This window comes from Solea senegalensis, linkage group LG21 (assembly GCF_019176455.1).
Source record: "Solea senegalensis isolate Sse05_10M linkage group LG21, IFAPA_SoseM_1, whole genome shotgun sequence".
Classification (NCBI taxonomy): domain Eukaryota; kingdom Metazoa; phylum Chordata; class Actinopteri; order Pleuronectiformes; family Soleidae; genus Solea; species Solea senegalensis.
Genome location: NC_058040.1, coordinates 5,404,430 through 5,425,398, shown reverse-complemented (window position 1 = coordinate 5,425,398; position 20,969 = coordinate 5,404,430). Strand labels below are relative to the sequence as shown.

Genomic DNA, 20,969 nt, shown 5'->3' with positions numbered 1-20,969 from the left:
TTCTGGCTACAGACGCCCAATCACGAGCCGCGACTTCACCCATACAGTGTAGCAGGTACACATCTCTGAGCTCATACAGGTGCACAGACACACATGCACAAAGCTTGCTGGACACACAAACACACTTACCCCTCGCCTCAGGCTCCGGAGGCAGTGCATTTTGGGTTTGGAGGCCATGAAGTCGTTGAGGCGGTGGGAGAGGGGCTCCTTGTGCTGATTGGGAGACTGGGGGTCGTTGGGAACAGCAGAGGGTGAGGGCGGGGATGAGGCTGGGGGGGCAGGTGGGGGCTGGTGGGGGGACGTTAACAGGGACATAAGCTACCAGTAAGATAGGGAGCCGTGACGGAGAAGAGGAGGAGGAAAAATGTGGTAAAAGAAGAGAAGAAAAAAAAGGGGGGCGAGAAACCAACATAAAAAAGACAAAAGGAGGAAGAGGAGGAGGAAACACAAAACGATATAAATAAGCCTACAAATATTAAAAAAAATAAACAAACACATAACATAAAACCCAAACAGAATGTAAAAGACAACTGAAGAAAACACCGAACCTAGTGTATCAGTAAAATGTCAAACACATAAAACATAAAAAAAAGTTAAAAGATAGAAAAACAACCAGAAGTGAGTAGGCAGTGTAAAATGTGTTAAAGCAAGCGACTGCAACAGAGCAAACAGCAAAAGAGAGTTTCCGTCAAAGCGCATGCAGCTCTCCTCACGTCAGAAAATCCTTCTCCCTTATTTTTTTTTTTCCTTTCCTGACTTTGTAACATGCCAACGACGACAAGAAGAATTCACCACATTGCCAGAGAAAGAATATCAGCCGCTGAATTTGAGGTCAGCATCATCACGAGAGGAATCAAACAGCTTCTTGTTCTCATAAAACATCAAACTGCATAATTCATGAACCGGTTTGGCAGTTGGAGAGTGAAGCGAGTGACGAGGCGCATGCAAGGCCAAGTGATTTAGAGACAAGTGTTTACAACAACACCGCTGGAGGAACACCAATAGACCCTGCATCATTCAGGACAGTAATGGTGCTAAAACACGTTACGCTATATAAGTATAATATTTCGTTTTATTTGATCTGTGTATGGCTGCTAATGTGTCACAAACTGTATCTATAAACTTTGCATACTATACTGTAACTTCACGTATGTGACTTTAAGCTGTATTTCCTGTCCATAGACAGTCAGCACACTGAGGTTTCTCATCTAGATTTGCACACACCTGCTTTCATCCTTTCTCCTCCTCTACACACGCACACTGCTCATGATTTAACCTAATCCGGTAGCAAGAGTACCACCAGCCCAGGAGGGGGGTCAATCAAAGTCCAGCTTTGCTGTTCAGAAAGCAGGAAACTGAAGAAGTCGACTCGAGGCCGATCACCAGTCAGTGGAAAAAAACAGCAAAAGGCAGACTGTTACTTTAGACCTGGTTAATATCTGCCAGACAAGTCCGTCCACGGGTTGAAGGAAGAAATGCATTAGTGTGTGTTACAGAGGGGTGGCTCCATAATAATAATAGGTGAGGGTGATTGCCAGGGAGGAGGAAAAGGGTGGCAAATAATAATAATAATAATAATAATAATAATAATAATAATAATAATAATAACAACAACAAAAATGGCAATACTAACAAGAGACTTGGCAAAAAAAACTTCTTAAACTTAACAGAAGTCAACGAAAGTCAAAGAATAATAGAAATTTGACACAATGCTGAACACGCACATCTTTCTATAGCCACTGTGTCACAAGACATAACCAACATAAAGTAATGTAACATTTAATCTTCATCCCATCCCCGTAAAAATGTCCCCCAAAGTGCAATGTACAGAGTGAAATCATCTACAACCGGTGAGGTGTTGCGGAACGTTCGTTGGGGTGTAAACGGAACTCTCTGTTGAGTGTGCATTCACGCGTTACCTTGTTCTTGTTCTTAATAAAAGGCCACAGTTTGCCCTTGCTCTTGCTAACGGGCTTCTCTTTTCCCTCTCTGGAGTTGGTCAGGCTGGTGTCCGACGCCGTCCTCTTCATGGCCTGGCCGTAGTCCTCGAACTCCACCTCGCCCGGGGGCTCGAACCCAGACTTGTAGGACTCCACCACCTGCTTTGAGTCCTGGAAAAATCAGCAACAATGTTATTTACTTTTTTTTTTTTGCAAAGATAAAACTATAATTTTAGAACTTCACTTTTAAATGGAAGCAATGTTCGATGTGGTATTTTTGTTAGTGGAGAGGATTGTCCTGCTAATCAGCAGGTTTGGAGATAAGACTCAACACAATAGTGGCCTGGTGATCCTGTTGTTGAGCAGTTTGTGCCTGATAACAGTTCATGACTGTACCATGAAAGGAATGGGTCGGCCATTATTTAGTTAGTGGTGCCACAGAAGAAAGAGGAAAAGACCTAAATCTGTCAGGGAGGAGTTATGACCAAACACCAGGGTCAGGGACACGAGCCGGCTCGTCAGACACAGGAAGACGCACATTAATCACGTGCGGCACATGGATGGATATAGCTGCACTGATAAAGTCAGGGGGTCTGGTTAGAGTTAGCACCAGAGTTCAAAGTTCAGCTGCTGTACACTGTATACACGAAGAGGCCGAGAAGAAAGGAGCATGTGACATGTTATTCTGCTGCTGCTGTTTACTGCGGCAGACACACAGTCACAGGCTGGAGTCGTCTCCCTGGAGCCGAGCCACACACACACACACAAACACAAACACACGCGCATGCACGTACGACGTGATGCCTGGAGCTGATCTTGTTTTATGTCACACAGCACACAGCCAACATGTGACATCTCAATATATCACACTGTCCATTTCTTTATTATCTCATCATAAAGTATTTTTTTTTCTCCCTTAGGCAAACAATACAAACAAACCATGTGACAGAACTTAAGTGAAACAACTTCATATTAACTTCAAAGAAGGTTTATAATTGAAAACAGAGATACTCTTGGAGCTCGGATCAATAGGTTGAATCTATTGGAAGCGCGGCGGTTTGGCTTCCTGCTGTTAGCAGCCAGTGAAATGAAAACGCAGTCAAAGAAATATACGCTTTTTTTGCTGTAGCAGCAGATACTGGTCCCATATCTACTACAGTTCACGTTCTATTCTATTGGTTTAACTGCAAATAAAGCCTGAAAACAGCTGAAAAGAACTTGGCTCTGGCTGCGTGTCTCACTTAATCTTCATAACCCCGCGATGAATGACAAACTGTGGTTGTTACATTTGAGGTTTTCACAAATATGGTAGCACAGTGAGCCACTGAAGAAGCACCATTTTCACTATAAAGCAACTGCATACAATTGTGTAGAGTGTCAGGATCCATAATAATCATCCAGCGCAATGTAAATCAATCAATCAAGACTTTTGAACTTCCTCTATTATCTGTAAAACAACCCCGAAAGTCCTGCTGACTGCAGCTTTACATGGATTTCCCACAATACCAAACTCTGCCCTCAGGTTTAATGGACTGCAGTGAACCACAGCACGCCGGCCTGCACGTCGAGAGCAAAATGTTCTTAGTAAAAAGGGCCAATGCAGCCAATACAGTATGTGATGAACTGTGCAGCTCTCACATCAAGTAGGAAAAGCATCAGCAACTTCAGCATCATCCAAGGGTGAAAATTGCCTGTTGCTGCTATGAGCCTGTTGTCAAGCACCGAAGAGGAATCGACCGCTGAGGGAGCTGGATATGTGTGAACTAAGTCATCAACTCACATGAGACTGCGTGTTATAATCCACCAGTTATAAATTCCACTTCAACGAGACACCGATTTAAAAAACGGTTCAAATGTCTTCTCGGGTCTCGCTGTAATTTAGATAAAAGCTGTGTCCTTCACGTCCCCATAATTCATCTCTTGTCGTGTCTAACCCTGATGACATCATTAATGTTTATTTTTAACGTGTTTCTTGGTCTTTGAGGCATCATGCGACTGTTGCCACCGGAGTAGTAAACAAGACGAGATAACTGAACTTCCTTTGTAAAAACAAAAATCAGGAATTTCCCTTTGAGTGGGGATGACTATGATGTGTCCTGGTGTAGTTCATGGAAGAAATTTAGTGGGTTTACTCACATCCTTGGGCTCAATGGATTCGGCGGCCTTCGTCATGCCGTCTAAACATTTCCCCACGATGGGCAGCACTTGGCGGTCCACGTCTGCGAACGTCTTCATGCACACTCCTATCCTCTCAATTCTTTTCTCCTCCATGTCTTGAAGTTTCTACATTTAAAAAACAAGCAACAACATTCAAACGCCAACCACATGTTTTATCAGCACGCGCTCGAGAATCAGATCAGCGTGGGCGCTGCTCGCTTTGAAACTGATACAATGGGCTTGGAATAAAGCCGCCTGAAACAGAGCTCTTTTGATAATGAGAACTAAAGATCTAACGTGCCATCTGGTAAAGCCCTTTCTGTCTTTTTTTTATTTTTTACTTTATTTACTGGTTGATTTCACTTTGAAACGACAGCACGAAACCCACTCAAGAAAAACCTCCTTTTTGTGTCCTAAATTCACAATCTGTCCGACTGGGATGTGGCCTTACTCGTTATAATAATGGCTTGTTACCCTCGTGTTGAGAATTTATTTTTGGTCGTTGGCCCACAGGGGAGTGGAGGCAGGAGCCAGAAAACAGAACTGAATTCCCACGCTAACTAATGATTGCACATTAACTTTTTAAGCAACATTTGCAAAGACAGAAATGTTAAAAAACAATTTCCTGAAAGGAGGAGACTCTATTAACATCTATTAACATATGCAGGAGAATGAATTGTTTTCAATTCAAAATCGCAATGTGAAATAAGGCAATTTACAAACTGCAAAGCGTAAAATTTAATAATATAATAATGTTGCTGTCGTTGGCAATACATTTTATGGAGAAGGAACTTTCTAAACCAGGATTATAATGTTTAGGATATATTCTATGCAACATATCTGACCCAGGGTTTACACTTTAGTGTTAATGATTTCAGTAATGTTATATTTTAAGGTTCTCATCCTTGCATTTAAAATAGAGTGCTTAGTATGTTGATGGTATCTTGTGGAAAAAGGAACAAACAAAAATGACTTCAACTGGTAACACAACTGAAGTGAGGTTCAATCAAACTAAAGTAAGTTCATGTCATCATTAATTTCAATGAATTAAATCATTTGTGTCTGTAAGTCTGTAATCCCTATTACACATTTTACCTCTATTAAACAGTGAATACTGAACTAAAAAGTAACTTCTATCACAAATCAAATCTCAATATCTGCCACAGATTTCACCAGCATGTCTTGTGTTGTGGTGGTTGTTGTTGTATTTACCTGGAATATGTTGGGGATAATTGTGTAGTAATGGTCATTCTGCTCCTGGTTGAACTTCTGAAGGTAGGAGGAGTAATCGCCCTTACTGTCAGAGGCCATCTGGTGTCTCATCTGAGCTTGCTGTCGTGCCTGGAGATAACGGCACACAAACAGAGCATGTCAAACACACATGCTTTCCTCAGTGTGTCCTAGGTGTCCCCTGATTATCACAGTCATATGGGTTATACACACACACACAGAGAAATAGGGCATAAAAACATACATTGGTTGACACACTTGTGCATTGGCGTGTTCATGCATGCTCGTGTACACGTATAAACACGGAGCTCATGGACACACACAAACACAGGTGCAAACCCTCGTCGGGCAGCAGTGACGACCATATGTCGGCCCGAAACCGCACATAAAATGGCAGGTGACCGGCTGCGGAACGGAGGGATTTGGATTTGGATTGCCTGCTCAGTGTCTGCTGCTGATAACGTCGATTATTTTAAGCCAGTTTCGTCTAAGGAAATGAAGGCAGGCGAGCAGAAACGCAGCAGGAGCAGCCTATTACGAATCCACGGCAAGCAGATGGAGATGAGATTATCTCAGCTAGACAGTATGTGTTTGTGCAGGGTTTTGTGTGTGTGTGTGTGTATATGTGTCTTCATATCTGTTTCCTCTTCTATTAGATCCGAGGCCTGTTCCCACATATAAAAAAAGTGATTTCATTGGTTCATCAACAAAAAGTGACCTTAGGAACCTGTGATTGCAATCAGCACTTGGTCTGCTCACTGCAGATGTACAAATAAAGCAGAGCTAAATAACTGTGCAGGGGCAGTAGCGGGAACCAAACTCTGGGAAAAGATTTAAAGGACTTCCACACATCTGCGGCAACAGTCTCTCACACTCCCATATGGGTAAGTAATATAGTAGATGATATAGTAGATGAAAAGGAGGACATGAGAGCCAAGATTGTCTGACACAAAGGTACATTATGTCTGGCACATGAGGACTGACAGACAATACCTCTGTGGAAAATGATAGTCACAGCCTCCGACAATGAAGAAAAAAAAAAAGGAATCCAGAGAAAAGCTAAAAAGCACATGTAGAAAAAACCCCAGCTGTTTAAAATCTACGTGTGGTGCAGCCCTGTGAGCATGTCTGTGCTGCACTGGTGTAGGAGCATGCAAAGTGAATGTGAGTCGAGAATGTCGCTATGGTAACCTGTCGGATGCCGAAAACCACAAACTGAGCGGCCGTGCATCACGTCCTGCTGTCATTTCCTGGAAACTACCTGATTTACTTGTGTTTATTCGCGTCTCTAAGAAAGTTGAGAATGAAGAACAAATAGATTAATAATAAGAATAACACTGCACGTTGACACCTTGTGCAACACCGTCCTCGTTTTTTTCTTAAACCACACATATAAACCTCACGGTGACACGAGAGGACGACAGCGAGGCAAGCCACTGGTCACGGGTAAGACAGGACAGGGCGTGTTAACAGTGATCTGGTCGCGGCTGTGTGGAGACAGAGTGTGATCCCACAGACAGGACAGACTCTCTGTCGGCTGGACCTACCTTGAGAGAACTTCGCTTCAAGGCATGGCATAAAATAAATATCAAAACACACGTACACACACACACACACACACAAACAAAAAAAAGTTTGTTAGCCGTTTCCATACAAACAAGAAGTTGCCATAGTAGCACTTCCTGGACCACCACGCATGTAATGTGACAAAAGAGGAAGCTGGTATCTTATGCTGTGTGTTCACTTTTCTTAGGGAAGTCTATCGTCAGATCGTTGTGGCTATGTGGGCCGTGAATGCAAACCCCAAATTGAGGGGTATTGTTCGCCAGGCGAAAAGAGGGGAACAGTTAGAGGTTTGCTCCAGCGGTGGAGAAACCCGCAATACTTCAGCTCCACAAACAGCAGCTCCTCTGCATCAAGAGAGGAAGAGATGAGACGTTACAAGCGAGATCAACTGAGCTTGTCAAAGGATGTCAAATATTGACAGCTCCGTTCTTACTGCCAGAGACAAGTAAATTAGTCGAGGAGCTTAAATGGTATAATTTCTTCATTAAAAACGCATTGAATTCTAACGTGGCCTTCATGCTGCACAATACCACACACATCTATGTCCACTAACATGTACAAACCCTTAGTTTCTTTTTTAAAATCACACTTAATTACACCGCAAAACTGCAAACAACACCTTAGCTTGTTTCATTTTATCTCTTTCCAGGAAGCTGAGGTGCATTAATAGAAAATAGGTATTGGAATATATCTATTTATTGTGTGTACATCCTCGCTTTATACTCTTTATTCTTTAAAGCCAAACTTCTGACAAGGGGCACTTACCAACACTGATAAAAAACACAAATAAAACACAGCCACTCTGCACATTCACACAGTCAATGTAGACAAAACGAAGGAAAACACAATACCAATAAACCCCTGTCAGAAGAACACACGTAAGAGAGGAGTTGAAAGTGTTGGACAATAATCCAGTGAGTGCATGTCCGCAGAAAATTCTTAATTTCTGAACAATGGAAACGTAAGAAGACTAAACACCAACAAGAAAACTCATTTCAAAGACTGTTAACCTTTCTTTGGGAAACTTGATTCAGATTTATCTGAACGCTATGTGTGGAAAAAGTATCACATTTATGACTAACACTGGATTAAAAAAAAAATCTTAAAAGGAAATTATGTCAACCATGTCAGTAGGAGTCAAAACAATTCAACCAACTTCATTATAGAACTAACTTTTTCCAAAGAAACTGAAGTTTTACTGAAACAAGTCTCGCCAACTTCTCTACTAAAAAGTTATTGAAATAAATCTAACTATAAGTTGTCAGAGTGGTAACAATGATGGGGATAAGACCTGGGTGCAATGAAGCACAATTCAATTAATGCTCATTTTAGCCGGAACAAACCCAGTCCCGGTTCTATGGTTCTGTAGAGGTTAGTGATGCGTCTCGCATATTAACACCTTGATCAAATGAGAGCAAAGAAAAGTAATAGTCTTAGTAGACTATTACTAGAAAAGTCTTAGTAATGTACGAGTCTTTCATGCTTTAATAAATGGAAGAACTGTAATCAGAAACAACACCACGCTTGTTTTTTTAGCTGCAGTGCTGAGTCCTTGCAGTTGAGTTCAGTGTTAGACTGTTGTCGCTCTCTGGCTGTACGTCCAGAAGTGCAGAAAGGCCCTTTATTCCACTCTGTATTTGCATAATAATCGGGTCTGTACTGTGTCGATTCCTGCGCCTGAGCTCTGCTCCGACAGCTGATGAAGCAGCAGGACCGCGCTCTGCTGACCCATCATGCCTTGCGGGCGTGGGAGCTGTGTGGGTTAAAGGCTAAAGATTGTGAGGGCTGCTTTAAATTGGTTATGACAACGGGAAATGACATCAGCTACATCCCCTCGGGGACTCTGGTCTGCTAAGCACTGGATGTTTGACCGCATGTGATGATTTATTGAAGGATGGTGTATCATTTGAAAAAAAAAAACACACTTTGTATACGTATAATCACTACCCACATAAACACACACACAAGCACCACACGCTCCTCTTTTCTTCCTTGTTGCTAAGGCCCATACAGCAGAGCAGAGCATTGCGGTGGCTGCGATACAGTGATAATCAGGATGCGCGGCTGCCATCGGCTTCTTTTAGACAATGCCAGCTTTCACACACAGGCGCAGGCATCAAACGCACGCTCACTCAGTCTTTGACTGTCTGTCAAGCGCAGGGGAGTGGGGGGCATGGAAGAGGGCAAATAAAATGGTGAGCGCTAAGTGGACAGCGCTACTTGGGGGGGAGTGAGGAATGGGGCAAATAAAAGGGTGAAGCTGTGTTTCATGCATGGACGGTATGAGGCTTGCTTGTGTGAGTGGTGGGTGGCTGCAGCACAGGGGGTGAGATGACACATACCTTCTCCACATCAGCCTTGGTCACGTTAATGTCAGCGTCCATCTTCTCAAAGTATTGCTGTGCTCTGTCGGCCTCCTTGCAGTCTCTCTCGAACCGCCGTTTACACTAAATTAAAAAGAGGAGACACATGGCGTCAGTAACTGAGCTGTAGCAGGGGAACAACACAGTGAGTTGACCTTTTAATAAGCACAGTTAATACACGTCATAACATATACACATGCGTCATATACACTTCCAGGCCCGGCGTTGTGTGTGTGACAGAGGTCGGTTTATGCCACTGACACAGACGCGGTGTCTGTCAGAGTCTGCAGCCTGCAGATTAAACAAATGTTCATAGTGGCCATTTGTGTAGAGAAAAACAAGCATTCATCCAACCCTCTTTCGACCCTTCCAACTGAACAATCAGTGTTTGTTGGGCCAGCGTGCACTCTGAACTATGCCTATCTGCCTCGACAACACAATGGAATCATTGAACGTGCAGAGATTTTGCAGGACAAGGCGGTTATGCATCTCTTTTCACACTCTTTCTCTCCCGCTTGAAGGGGGGGCCGGGTAGAGATAAGAGGCTGGTGTTCTGTGCAATCTCTCACTAAAAAATGTATAAAAGTCACGCTCTGAAACCTGCTCTTGCTTAGTTTTTCAACTTTCTCTTCATTCAGTCTCATCTTGGCCACAGATAACCCTGCATGACGCAATAAAACAAACAAAAAAAAAATGAAAGTTTGCTATAGCTTCGTCATAAATATCACTTGAGAACTGTTTGCGGTATAATACCAAGTCCCCCAGCGCTCTGCACAGTCCTCCACTTTCCCGGTTCCTGTTTTTACATTCATTTAAACACAGCTGAACCTCAGCTCGTGCTTTATAGGGACACTGATGTTCCCTAAGCATTTGTAGCATGTGAGTTTGTATTACATGTTGCTGATGTTAAATGAATAATACACTATATTGAATGTCCTGACCACGATTGGGTCTTTAACAACACGTTTTGTCAGCATCCTTCTTTCGTTATTGCCAAATATCAATGCAGAAAACATTCAGGGTAACATTAGAAAGCCTACAATGTGTCTGCTGTTTGCACTGACTAAGATCTATCACATTAACATGTGTCAAATTAACATATTTTCTCCAGGAAAATAGGGATCTGTTCCAAAACGTGAACCTGCGATGAGAAATTCCTCTTGACGCCGTGTCATTGGAGCTACTGCGACTGGAATAATGTAAAAATCAATACGGGACTGTACACCGCAGGAAGACCCACTCACCGATTCCAGCTGTTTCCACGAACTCTCGATGTGCTGCTGTGCCTTACGCCCGTCATGGAAGTGCTGTAAGCAGAGATGGAGAAGAGAAAGAATTGATTATAAATATCATCAAGCGCTTCACAAGCTTAAGGGATTTTAAAGCAGGTGAACCTGACCTTGGCACAGCCAGAATAATAAATTAAAAGCAGGGGGGGAGAGAAAGAGAGTATGAATATTACAGTCACTGTGACAGGAGAGTATTAATGTTAAATGAGAAAGTAGGGCGTATTTAAATAGATACTATACTATGATGTCTGCACAACCCGCCAGGCTTAACGCCCAGAGATTTGCACCAGCAGATGGATATAAGTCCATTTAGTCTATCAAAGAGCAACCAGATTATATCCCACCAGTTAAACACAGGTGGACAAGCGCTGTGTTTTTTTAAACAGTGGTAAAACACATCAAGTGACAACAGTCCAGTAAGAAAAGGGATGGAATTGCATGAAATCAGTTGCCTGACTGACCTCAAGAGTTACAATTAAGTATTTAGATTTGACCATATAAATAAAAAACATTGGTGCAAATGAAAACATTGTAAAATGCTTATCTGGGATGGATCGCATGCTTGAAATCAGCTCGTGTGTATCGACTGCAGATAGTTATGTCGGAGCATGTGGCGACAGCTTCCCCATCAACACAGAATGTGTGCTTTGGCCCAGAGGGACAGACAAGACTGACGGTTACGACTGATAACTGAGAGAGTATGGAGAGGTAGAGCAGAAAACTAACGGAGCGGGTGGACATGAAACAAGACTCTTAAAGCAAACATGCCACCAGATAGAACATGGAAGTGTGTGAGGCACCAGATAATGTAATCTAGTGGGCGAAAGACAGTAGTCTGTGGGTGCATGGAAACTGTGGCGCGGTGGTCAAGGCAGGGTGGCAGCTGCTGATCTATAATCACACACACACAAGCCTTTTTTTTTTTTTTTTTGAAACAGGCTCCTCTTGGTCTATCTCACTCCAAGAGAGAAAGAGGACTTGGCCTGGAGAGAGAGCACATCTCTCTGCAGCTCTCTGTGTGGACCACAGCCAGATGCCCAGGATGTTCAAACACAGACTACTAATTCTAAACCTTTGTTGCTAAAAATCACGCCATGGCTGCTTAAAAAATAGAAACAAATCCTCCATTAACTGCTAAAATGTCCAAAAGAAATCAAATGTAAAAAAAAAAAAAAAGAAAAAAAGGAAAATGAAATGGAATAAAGAAAGAAAGACCTGGATATCAATTGGGTATCCCCTGGTTACACAGTCTGCTAGAAGTAACAGTCAGTAGCTGAGCTGAATAACGATGCTGCCATTCAATAACAGACCCAGGACATTGTGAAAGAACAGAAAGCTGTTGCTTGTGCTTCTCTGGGATTGCAGCGCTTGGACAGCACAAGGAAGTCCAGTCAGTATTCTGTGCATTAACTCAAACACAAAGACAGTTGGAGGAGATGTGAAATAAAGACAGAACAATGGACACATGAGAGCAGTTAGTGAGGCTGGTTTACCTCAGGTAGTCGTGCTTCTCATTTCAAGGGAAATAAGGAAGTGATCCAGAGTTTCAGAGGAAGTATTTGAGCTCAAAGAGAAAACAGGACATGAGTTGATGACGTCCTGTCAAACCAAGGTATAGCATTTCTTTTTCTTTTCTTTTTTTTCCAAATGCTGTTAAGAGCCTGGCCTTCAAATTCCTGGTTGATAGCAGCAATCTTTTCAATGATGAACAACGTCTCACTAAAGTGGTGATAAGATGTAGTGAAGATGCCATAAAGCCTGTTCGCCACACACATGCACCAGACGGGATAACATCATTGTTACTGTGAGGTATTCTTTCCACCAAATATTTGTCTCCATAACAACATTTTTTTTTTTTTTTGAAGAACTCTCAATGTCTCAGGCTGTCTGCATCAACAAACCTTCCATCAACGAACTACACACACGTGCTTCTACCCAAACACCTCCATTAGAGTCAGGAGATCAACTGTGACCATCGTTTTAGTTCTGTTTTCTTACTCTGACCAAACCAAACAAAGTCACTATGAGATAAGTCAACAGATGAAGGTTCGGCTCGGTTTGATATTGTTTTCCATTACGATAGTACCTCCTCAATGTGGGCGGAGTCAACTGCCTTGACATTGTTTTATACTCGACACACACCAACTGGTGACTAGTGATTCTGGCAGTGCGGTCACTAAATACACCAGACTATGGTTTCCTTGCTAAATGTTGGAGATTAACACATGATTAACACACAAGGTGTTTAAAAGACAACGAGAGAAAACAAAATAATGAACTCAACGCACAATAAAATTCTTTAATCCCAGACTCCACACTAAAGCTAAATCAATTAATTACCAGTAATATAATTGGATGCAACACTTAATTAATTATTGAATGTACTATGGCAAAACAAGTTTTCTTATTTCAGCATCTTAAATGTGAATATGCTATGGGTTTTTTTTCTGCATTTCATGGCCGATACATAGAATTGATTAATGTAGAAGACCATCAATAGATGAACTGATGGTTTGATATTGTTTTCCATTAGATACATATTAAGATACATAGTTGTACTACACCTTGGATGGCTCGTGTTAGTTTCACTTATCCCGGTCCATCTTGTCTAGTTTACTTCCTGTTTTACTTTGTAGTGTTTATTCCTTGTGGGTCTGTTGCGTTGTACTTCCTGTATCCTTCAGCGATCTCCCCTGATTACCCACAGCTGTTCCTAATTGTTTTCACCTGCTTCTCGTTATCTCGCCTCCCATCAGTGTATGTGCTGTAGTCTGTGTGAAACACCATCCAATTATTATCCATCCAAACTAATTTGATCGGAGAGAGCAGATATTATATTTACTTCGTGGTGACAAGCAGTGTCTGCATCTTCACAAACGGAACAGATTTTTTGGTATAACAGCCTCTGCAGTTATAGCACATGAAGAGACATGTAAAGAACATGTTGTGGACAGCTGATTTAAGCTTCAGTTGTAGCTTGACTTCATCATTTGATTGGATTACTGTCCTTGTCCCAGTATATATTTTAAAAGTCTGGTTTTTCCTTGGACTGACACAATAAACGTCATGTTAACGTACTGACATAAATGCTCTGGTTAGGCTGATAACAGAGGAGCAAAACGCGTTTACTCTTGTGTGAAAAGGTCTCACACACCAGCTCGGACTAATCTGCTCATCATTCACTGATTTGCTTCATAGGAATGTGCACATGAGGTGTTCAACAGCTGTCAACAACACACAAAATCACCAGGTACAAGACATGGCCACAAGTCATAAGGAGGCGCAGAGATGACTGACTGAATCTCCCGAGAGCTTCACTGACATGTTTCCTCCTCGCGCTCACAGCATTAGGTGATGGTTCGAGCCGAGTGATATTACAGAAGTTCTTTTTTTGGATTTACATTTGCAAATGTGGGAGGCTCTAACCATCAAATCTCCCACTTGGCTTCTTTTTTTTGTCTTTCCACTCCTCACAAGAAGGCGTGCGAGGTCACTCCAGTGGAGACACATTGTTCTTAAACTGCGCCTCATCTTTCTTCTCAGCCTCTCAGCGATAAACGAGGACAGTAACCTCCGCCAAACCCACCTAAAGTAGTTTTACAGCACATTATGGTTTTCAGCTGAAAAAAATGTTCTTTTGCTTTTGGGCCCTTAGGGGAAGGGAAGCTGACCTGGTTCAAGCTTTGAACATGTTACATCAACAGATCTCATTAGGTTTTATCTGGGTGAAAGCATTAACGTGGACAACTGAAGATACAGTTATACTGTATAAACAGTGGCAATTGCAAGTTTTACACTTGCTACAGTGTTAAAGTCCACGTCTACACTACAATGTGTTCAAAATGTGTGTTTCGAGTGTAACGATCTCAACCAGACGACCATTTTCTGTCAATTAAAAACAATTTGAACACATTTATACAAAATGTACAACTAATTCAAATATCTAGTGTAAGTCACATTGGTGACCATCTATGTACACTGGATATGAGCGTGGCAGTGTAAAATACTATGGACATGCACTGATGAAAAGGACAGATATGATGTGTTTTCCTATTAAAACATAGTGTGGATGTGGCCCAATGGTCTTGGTCAGTCGTAACACCTTAATATGACTCCTCTGCACAATTGCACACCAATAAGAATTAGGCTCTGTATCCCACATTAACCCTGCCTGCTCTTAATTCTTACCTATTAAACTATTAAGAACAGTCCAGTGTAGTATGAAGTATCAAGTCGTCTAAAACCAGCTTCCACTTTTGTAAAAACAAAATCGTTTCAGACAACATTCCTGGCTTCACCTCCTGTGCCACCCCAAGCTAAGCTCAAGAAGAGGTTCACTCAGGGAAACAGCAAATGAGGGAGGGGAGCGTTACAAAGCCCTGCATGAGAAACTAATGAGGTGGTATTGTTATTATTGTTTTTCTCTTCTCCCTCTTGATTTGTAGTGTGTGGACCCTTACCTGTCCAATAAGCTCTCTATAAGCCCAGACCCTCCTCTAATCCTACTGTCTGGCTTTGCCTGCATAGCTGTGTCTGACACGGGCACAAATCACACAGTACAGCCGCAACAGAACAGTAACACTGAGTGGTGCTTAAAAATTCATGTGAATGAGAAGCAGAGAAAATTATGACAGGAAGCTTGGGAAGTCATAAGACCTCACAATCGCCAATTAGATCATCCCTTACTCACACGTTTATACTCTTATAGCTCTATGAAGATAATGTAATGCATATCCGGTGTATAATGTTTGTGTAATTTTTAGGTCTATTGTCCTATAGGATGCAGATACTTTGGAAATGCACAGGTTTTTTTAATATGTGTATATATAATGCCCTTTCTGACTTTTTTGTGAATTCCAGTGACCTCACTTATCACATGACCTCCACGACAGTTAATATAGTCCTTTAAGCTATATTAACCCTGACCTATGTCTGCTCGTCTCTCCACATCCACTGGTATTCTCAATATTGTGAATGTACGATTTATCAGTTTGCACAGTGCAATCTAATGAAAGACTCCTCTGTTCACACAACATACTGTACATAATAAAGTTATGAACTCCACCCCCTACATTGTCAAACTGAAGGAACTCTGTTGTGGGCTTTTTTTAGTCAAGACATGTGACAAGCTATTCACATCGTCAGCCGCGACTAAAACGATGCCGCACACTTTGCGAAGGAGACACTATTGGGACATAGTGAGGGGGACAGATATACAGGATAAATGAAAAAGAGAAAAGGGAGCAAAAAGAGGGGGAAACGTGCAGGGAAACGAAGAGGAAGAGGGGTGTCAGAGTGACATCCTGCAGCCTCTGAGCACCAGTGGCCTGTCTGATGACCCTCAGTGACAGGAGCCAAATCTGGACAGTAGACAAAGAGTGCTGCTGCACGAAGCCAAATAAGCAAAACACGCCTTGACAAAGTGGATGAGAACACTTCAGAAGTGTCAATAATCGCCGGGTATGATAATATCAGCAATGCGAAATGACTGCTGTTATGAGGACATACAGTAGTATACATGTGCGTGTCTGTCTGTGCTGCCAGAGGAAATGTTAACCTACAGTGACTCTAAACATCCTGTAGCACTCAAAGCTAAACCATGTGACATGGAGGATAGAGAGATAAGCTGTTTTTTAATAATGCATCTTTTTAATATACTCACAAATAGTCACATTGACTGATCGACTTTTTTTCTAATCAAACCGTTGAATATTTACGCCAATCCCTAGCTTAAAAAAACTGATCACAAAAATAACGTGACCCAATTAAGCTTTATAAGTACAGGGAATACTGTCACCAGTGGTTTACATGAACATATATTCATGTATAGAAGAAAAATGAAAACATGAAACATGGGCCTCTGTGCCCTCTAGTTTTGGTTTTCCGCCCCAGTTCCCTCAGCTGGCCCTCTGCTGACACCAGAGTCTATGACAGACTTTTCAGAAAGTGCTTTTTTTCCAGCTGGCTGGCTTTGTACTGATCTGCTCCTTCACTAACTCCTTCACTAAACTTCACGACATCACAAATCAGGTTATAATGACTTCACTGATTAACAATCGTGAGTGCTTTTTTTTTTCCAAGGAAGTACGGCTGTAATGATAGAGACGGCTCTATAAAAATGACTCACTCAGTCAAGCTCTGCACCTCTGGCAACCCTTTGGGTGCATCTATATTTACTCAGCGATGACCTCCATTCAGAGAGAATAGAGGGGAGTATAGGGAATGGGCTACTTAATCTCTCATATGCCAGTGTATCTTATTTCCTTTACGGACAGCTGCCTTCACTAAACGTCACATTTAAAGCGTTTGAAAGAGGACGATGACAAAAACCATGTAGACAAAACTCAAGACACTTTGTGTCGATGCGTTGCAAAAAAAACAGACATCTCACCATTTTCCTCTCTGTTTTGATATCCTGCAGGTAGCGCGAAAGCTCAGCGATGATTTGCGACGTAAGGTTCTCGGCGATGACCTCATGCTGACCCGCGTAGTCATTTAACTCATTAAGTGTTGTCAGGAAGGCTCGACAGAAGGAATACCTGGCGAGACACGGGGGAAAAAGCACGAGAGGTAAAGCAACAGGGGTAATAACAGCAGTAGCATGGTTTGTGCAGATTTGTGCAAAAAGACAAAAAAGAAACTGTTATTATTTTAATAACTAGCTCTCTGGAGTAGAATGAGATTACCTGAAGTGAGCTAATGTTTCAAAAATGTTGTCATTGTTTTTGCTTTATTGGGTCTGTCTGCATTTGGAGTTTTTATTCATAAATGTCTATCACCTATTTTACATTTGAATTTGCTTTTAAATCACAACTAAAAACACATCTTTTTAAAATGGCCTTTCCTGATACATCATAAGTAATAACCCAGTGGTGTTATTGCTTTTACTGCTGTATTTGTTCTACTTTTTATTTATTTTTAATCTATTATTCTATCATTAATTTATGTATTGCCAGTTTTCGACTTGTGTTGAATGCTTATTCTATTAACTGTCCTTAAGTGTCTTGAAATACTAGACTGTCAAAATGCTAAATGCACACTGGCTCAATCTAAATATTTTAATTGATGCTGTTTCTTTTGCATTTGCCCAAATTCATTTGTGTCAAGTGTTTGACACAAATCCCCTCAGGCAAGACCACTGTGATGAAGCAGTGACCTTTTTGTCATCAAACATCTGACAATTATTTCCATACATAGATGGGACATGCATGCCCTGGTTCTGTGTGCAGTGTAGATACAATGGTACTGTTCCTGTACAAACCTTATGTTATTATGATAGACAAACAGATACGTGATTGTTTGACTCACTTGCTCTCCTCATCTTCTCTTGAGTTCTTCTTGGGTTGATACTTCTTTGATAAATTCCTGCAAGGACAGAGGACATTAAGCATCGTCAGATATTTCTCCCCGTATCGTCGTCTGCTAATGGGTCGCGTGCACCATTACCCCATTATCTTTCCCTGACACTGCCCCTGATGGACCTGCCAAAGGATCATCCAGTACACCGTTCAATCCAACAGAGTGCTTTCTGCTCATGCTACTACATCCTCTCTCCTCTCTTTTTCAGGTCATAAATCCTCACCCTCTGGGATTCTGTATGCAGAAGCAATCACCAGAAACAGGTGTGCTTTATTTATGCTGCAATTGCCCTCGTTATGACACTCACTTCATGTCCGTAGCACAACATGAGTGCAGCACAAGGAGGAGGAGAAGGGAAGAGGACATGTGAGGGGACGTGTCCTGGAACTGAATGACAATAACAAGCCTTATTACGATCGCAGCGGGCTGTCAATGTCCTTCTCTCAGCTGGGCAACTGTTGTATGTGTGTGTTTGACAGGCTACGGTATCTCTGTCAGCAAACCATAATAATATACACAAAGCTGTGATGGATTTGGGTGCACGGTGTGTACTTAGGGTGGTTTGTCTAATTAAAAAGCACCTTTGCGTATGAAACACACACTCACAAAAAATGGCACAAACTGCCAATACTCTGAATATATCAAGGCTTACACCAAAACCAAGGATAATATGTCATTTATCAGACGTATTCCATTGACACTATTATAAAAGTCATAAAACTGTGAACAAATGTAAGTTAATCTTTAAAAAATAAACACGTCACTCCCGTCCCATTTTCATATCAGCATGTAAATGATGATTGTGAATCAATTTTAATGACTTTAAACAAGCTGGTGGTAACAGTTGCCCTGAATGAAAGATTACAGCACTTTACTCCCAAATGGAACCCACTGTAAATGCCTCAGCATGTTAACTGACATGCTTAATTCCAGCTGAAATAAATAATGCACAGGTTTAAAAAAAAAAGAAGAAAAAACTCTTCATGTAATGTGTGTCTGCACTTCATCCAGCTCTCTCTGCCCACGTCTCCCCCTCTCTCTCTCTCTCTCACACACACACACACACACACTTCTTCTCCCTGGTGGTGTTTGCACTGTTGCTAGGCAGATCTGTCTGTCTATCTCACCCCCTGTCCTTCTCAGCCCATCTCTAATTATAGTCCCACTACCCACTCACCCTCTCACTCATCCACTCACAATTGGATGTGAAATGTCAGTTTTATCATTGTATTAAATATCATTGTTGCATTTGACTCCGTTTTAAAGGAGCGCTGCCGGTGTGTATTTGTGGAAGATGATCCACAGTCACTGACTTAATGGAAGGGTTAACACAGTTGATAATATATCAAAACACTCCTTTTTCCACCCTCACCCCATTTCTTTTGTTAGCCGTGACGTATTCCTACTGTGTTACGGCTTATGCTGGACTGGAATTTGGGGGAGGAGGTGGAGGAGGAGATATTAATGCATCGCCCTCCAATAACTACACTACAGGAATCCTGCATATTTATAAGAGAAGAGGATTATTGATGGATTAGTGCGGGATGTGAATGTTACGGTGATAGACATGGTAGAATTGTCAAATGAAAGTGTCCAGAAAATGTCATAATTGATCTGCTTTTTTTTGTCCAAAGTTATTTAATTGACTTTCACATAAGACCATGAAAAGCAGCACTACTTGTATACTAGTCAATTGTTTATCTAAAAGTGTCACCTAAGCAATTGCTTCATTAACCACTTCAACTTCAACTCAAATCTACTTTAGGGCAGTAATTGTTTTATCTGCTCACTGAAAACACTTAACACTTAAAAACCACTTTGTCTTCAAAAATATGAATGTCTTCTAAATGAATAGGTTGTCTGGTAAAAACATGATTTTTGGAAAACAGGGACAGCCCTCATGTCATCAGGTCCTGGCAACAACAAACCTTGCACTATAAAAAAGTCACCAAACTTTAATAGAAATGAATTGCACCTGAGTATTTCCACTGACTATAAAAAGACTTTTCTTACTATGAGGGAAGGAAAGAAAAGAGGGAACAATTCAAGGTGACTACATCAAAAGACCAATGGCATTAGTCCATTCTGCCCTGCATATTTGTAGGTTTGAGTGTGTCTTGTTGGATTAATCCTGATTCCATGAGCTAAGTTGATTACGAGGGATAATTAGTCCTGAGGCGATGCAGTGTTGCACAACAACAAAGAAGTGTAGTGTGGTAAAGACACAGGAAAACCTCATGACTCACTCTATCCCATCTGCACCTCCTTATTTCCTCATTTTCGCCTCTTCTGACAAGTGTACTAATGTGTGTGTGTGTGTGTGTGTGTGTGTGTGTGTGTGTGTGTGTGTGTGTGTGTGTGTGTGCGTGAGTCAACCAGATAACAGAGACAGAGGCTGACCTGTGTGTGCAGAATGACTGAAAACATCCGCACCATCTGTGGGGCCTCAAGTTCAATAAAAGCCAACCTCTCATGACAACATGATGATGTTCCTGTCCTTTAGTTAAACACAGTGTAAGCAGATTCTCAATAATTCAATCATGTGTTCAAATACAAGAATCAAAACAACAAATGACGTTACTTTTAAGTAACGCAATCATGGCGGCATTGTCTTGGTGCTCAAACTGTGGTACGTGTACCACCAGTTGTACGCGAGCTTCCTCTGGTGACACTTGGAGGAAAAACTTGGCGAGACACTGTTCTATTGTATATACCAGGGGATGGGATTGGAGTGGAGCTGAGCAATTATGACCTATAATAATCAAGAGTCACCACATCTCTTGCTCCATCTTAATCTAATTTTGCTATATATCTGTGAGGAAGAGGAGGATGATGAGACAGCAAATTGTCTTATTTGGGAATAAATCTGCCGATGTAACTGACTTTGTATTTAAAAGTTGTGTTACTTTGAGAGCTCAGTATTTGGTACACCACAGGTGGTACTTGGTATAACAAGTTTGAGAACCACTGGGTATCAGACCTCCTCTGTATCAGCTAATATTGCAAATGTGTTGTCATTTGATATCAAATTTTGCCACCTAAGGAGTTCATCTGTGAAAAAAAGT

The 20,969-nt window shown here is 41.7% G+C and overlaps 1 protein-coding gene across 16 annotated transcripts in view; it reads right to left on the bottom strand.

Moving 5' to 3' along the window:
* Nucleotides 1-20,969, bottom strand: part of LOC122758742 (formin-binding protein 1) — a 55,267-nt gene that overhangs the window by 14,073 nt on the left and 20,225 nt on the right. For 9 of the 16 annotated variants that reach the window (XM_044013053.1, XM_044013048.1, XM_044013050.1 and 6 more), the window contains exons 3-10: nucleotides 17,854-17,910; nucleotides 16,937-17,084; nucleotides 10,501-10,563; nucleotides 9,236-9,340; nucleotides 5,310-5,438; nucleotides 4,077-4,223; nucleotides 1,920-2,111; nucleotides 130-318 (exon numbers count right to left, since the gene is read on the bottom strand). In XM_044013053.1, the coding sequence (XP_043868988.1) occupies nucleotides 130-318; nucleotides 1,920-2,111; nucleotides 4,077-4,223; nucleotides 5,310-5,438; nucleotides 9,236-9,340; nucleotides 10,501-10,563; nucleotides 16,937-17,084; nucleotides 17,854-17,910 (1,030 nt within the window). The remainder of the gene's footprint in view (nucleotides 1-129; nucleotides 319-1,919; nucleotides 2,112-4,076; nucleotides 4,224-5,309; nucleotides 5,439-9,235; nucleotides 9,341-10,500; nucleotides 10,564-16,936; nucleotides 17,085-17,853; nucleotides 17,911-20,969) is intronic. The other 7 variants (XM_044013059.1, XM_044013060.1, XM_044013062.1 and 4 more) reach the window with 2 other exon arrangements.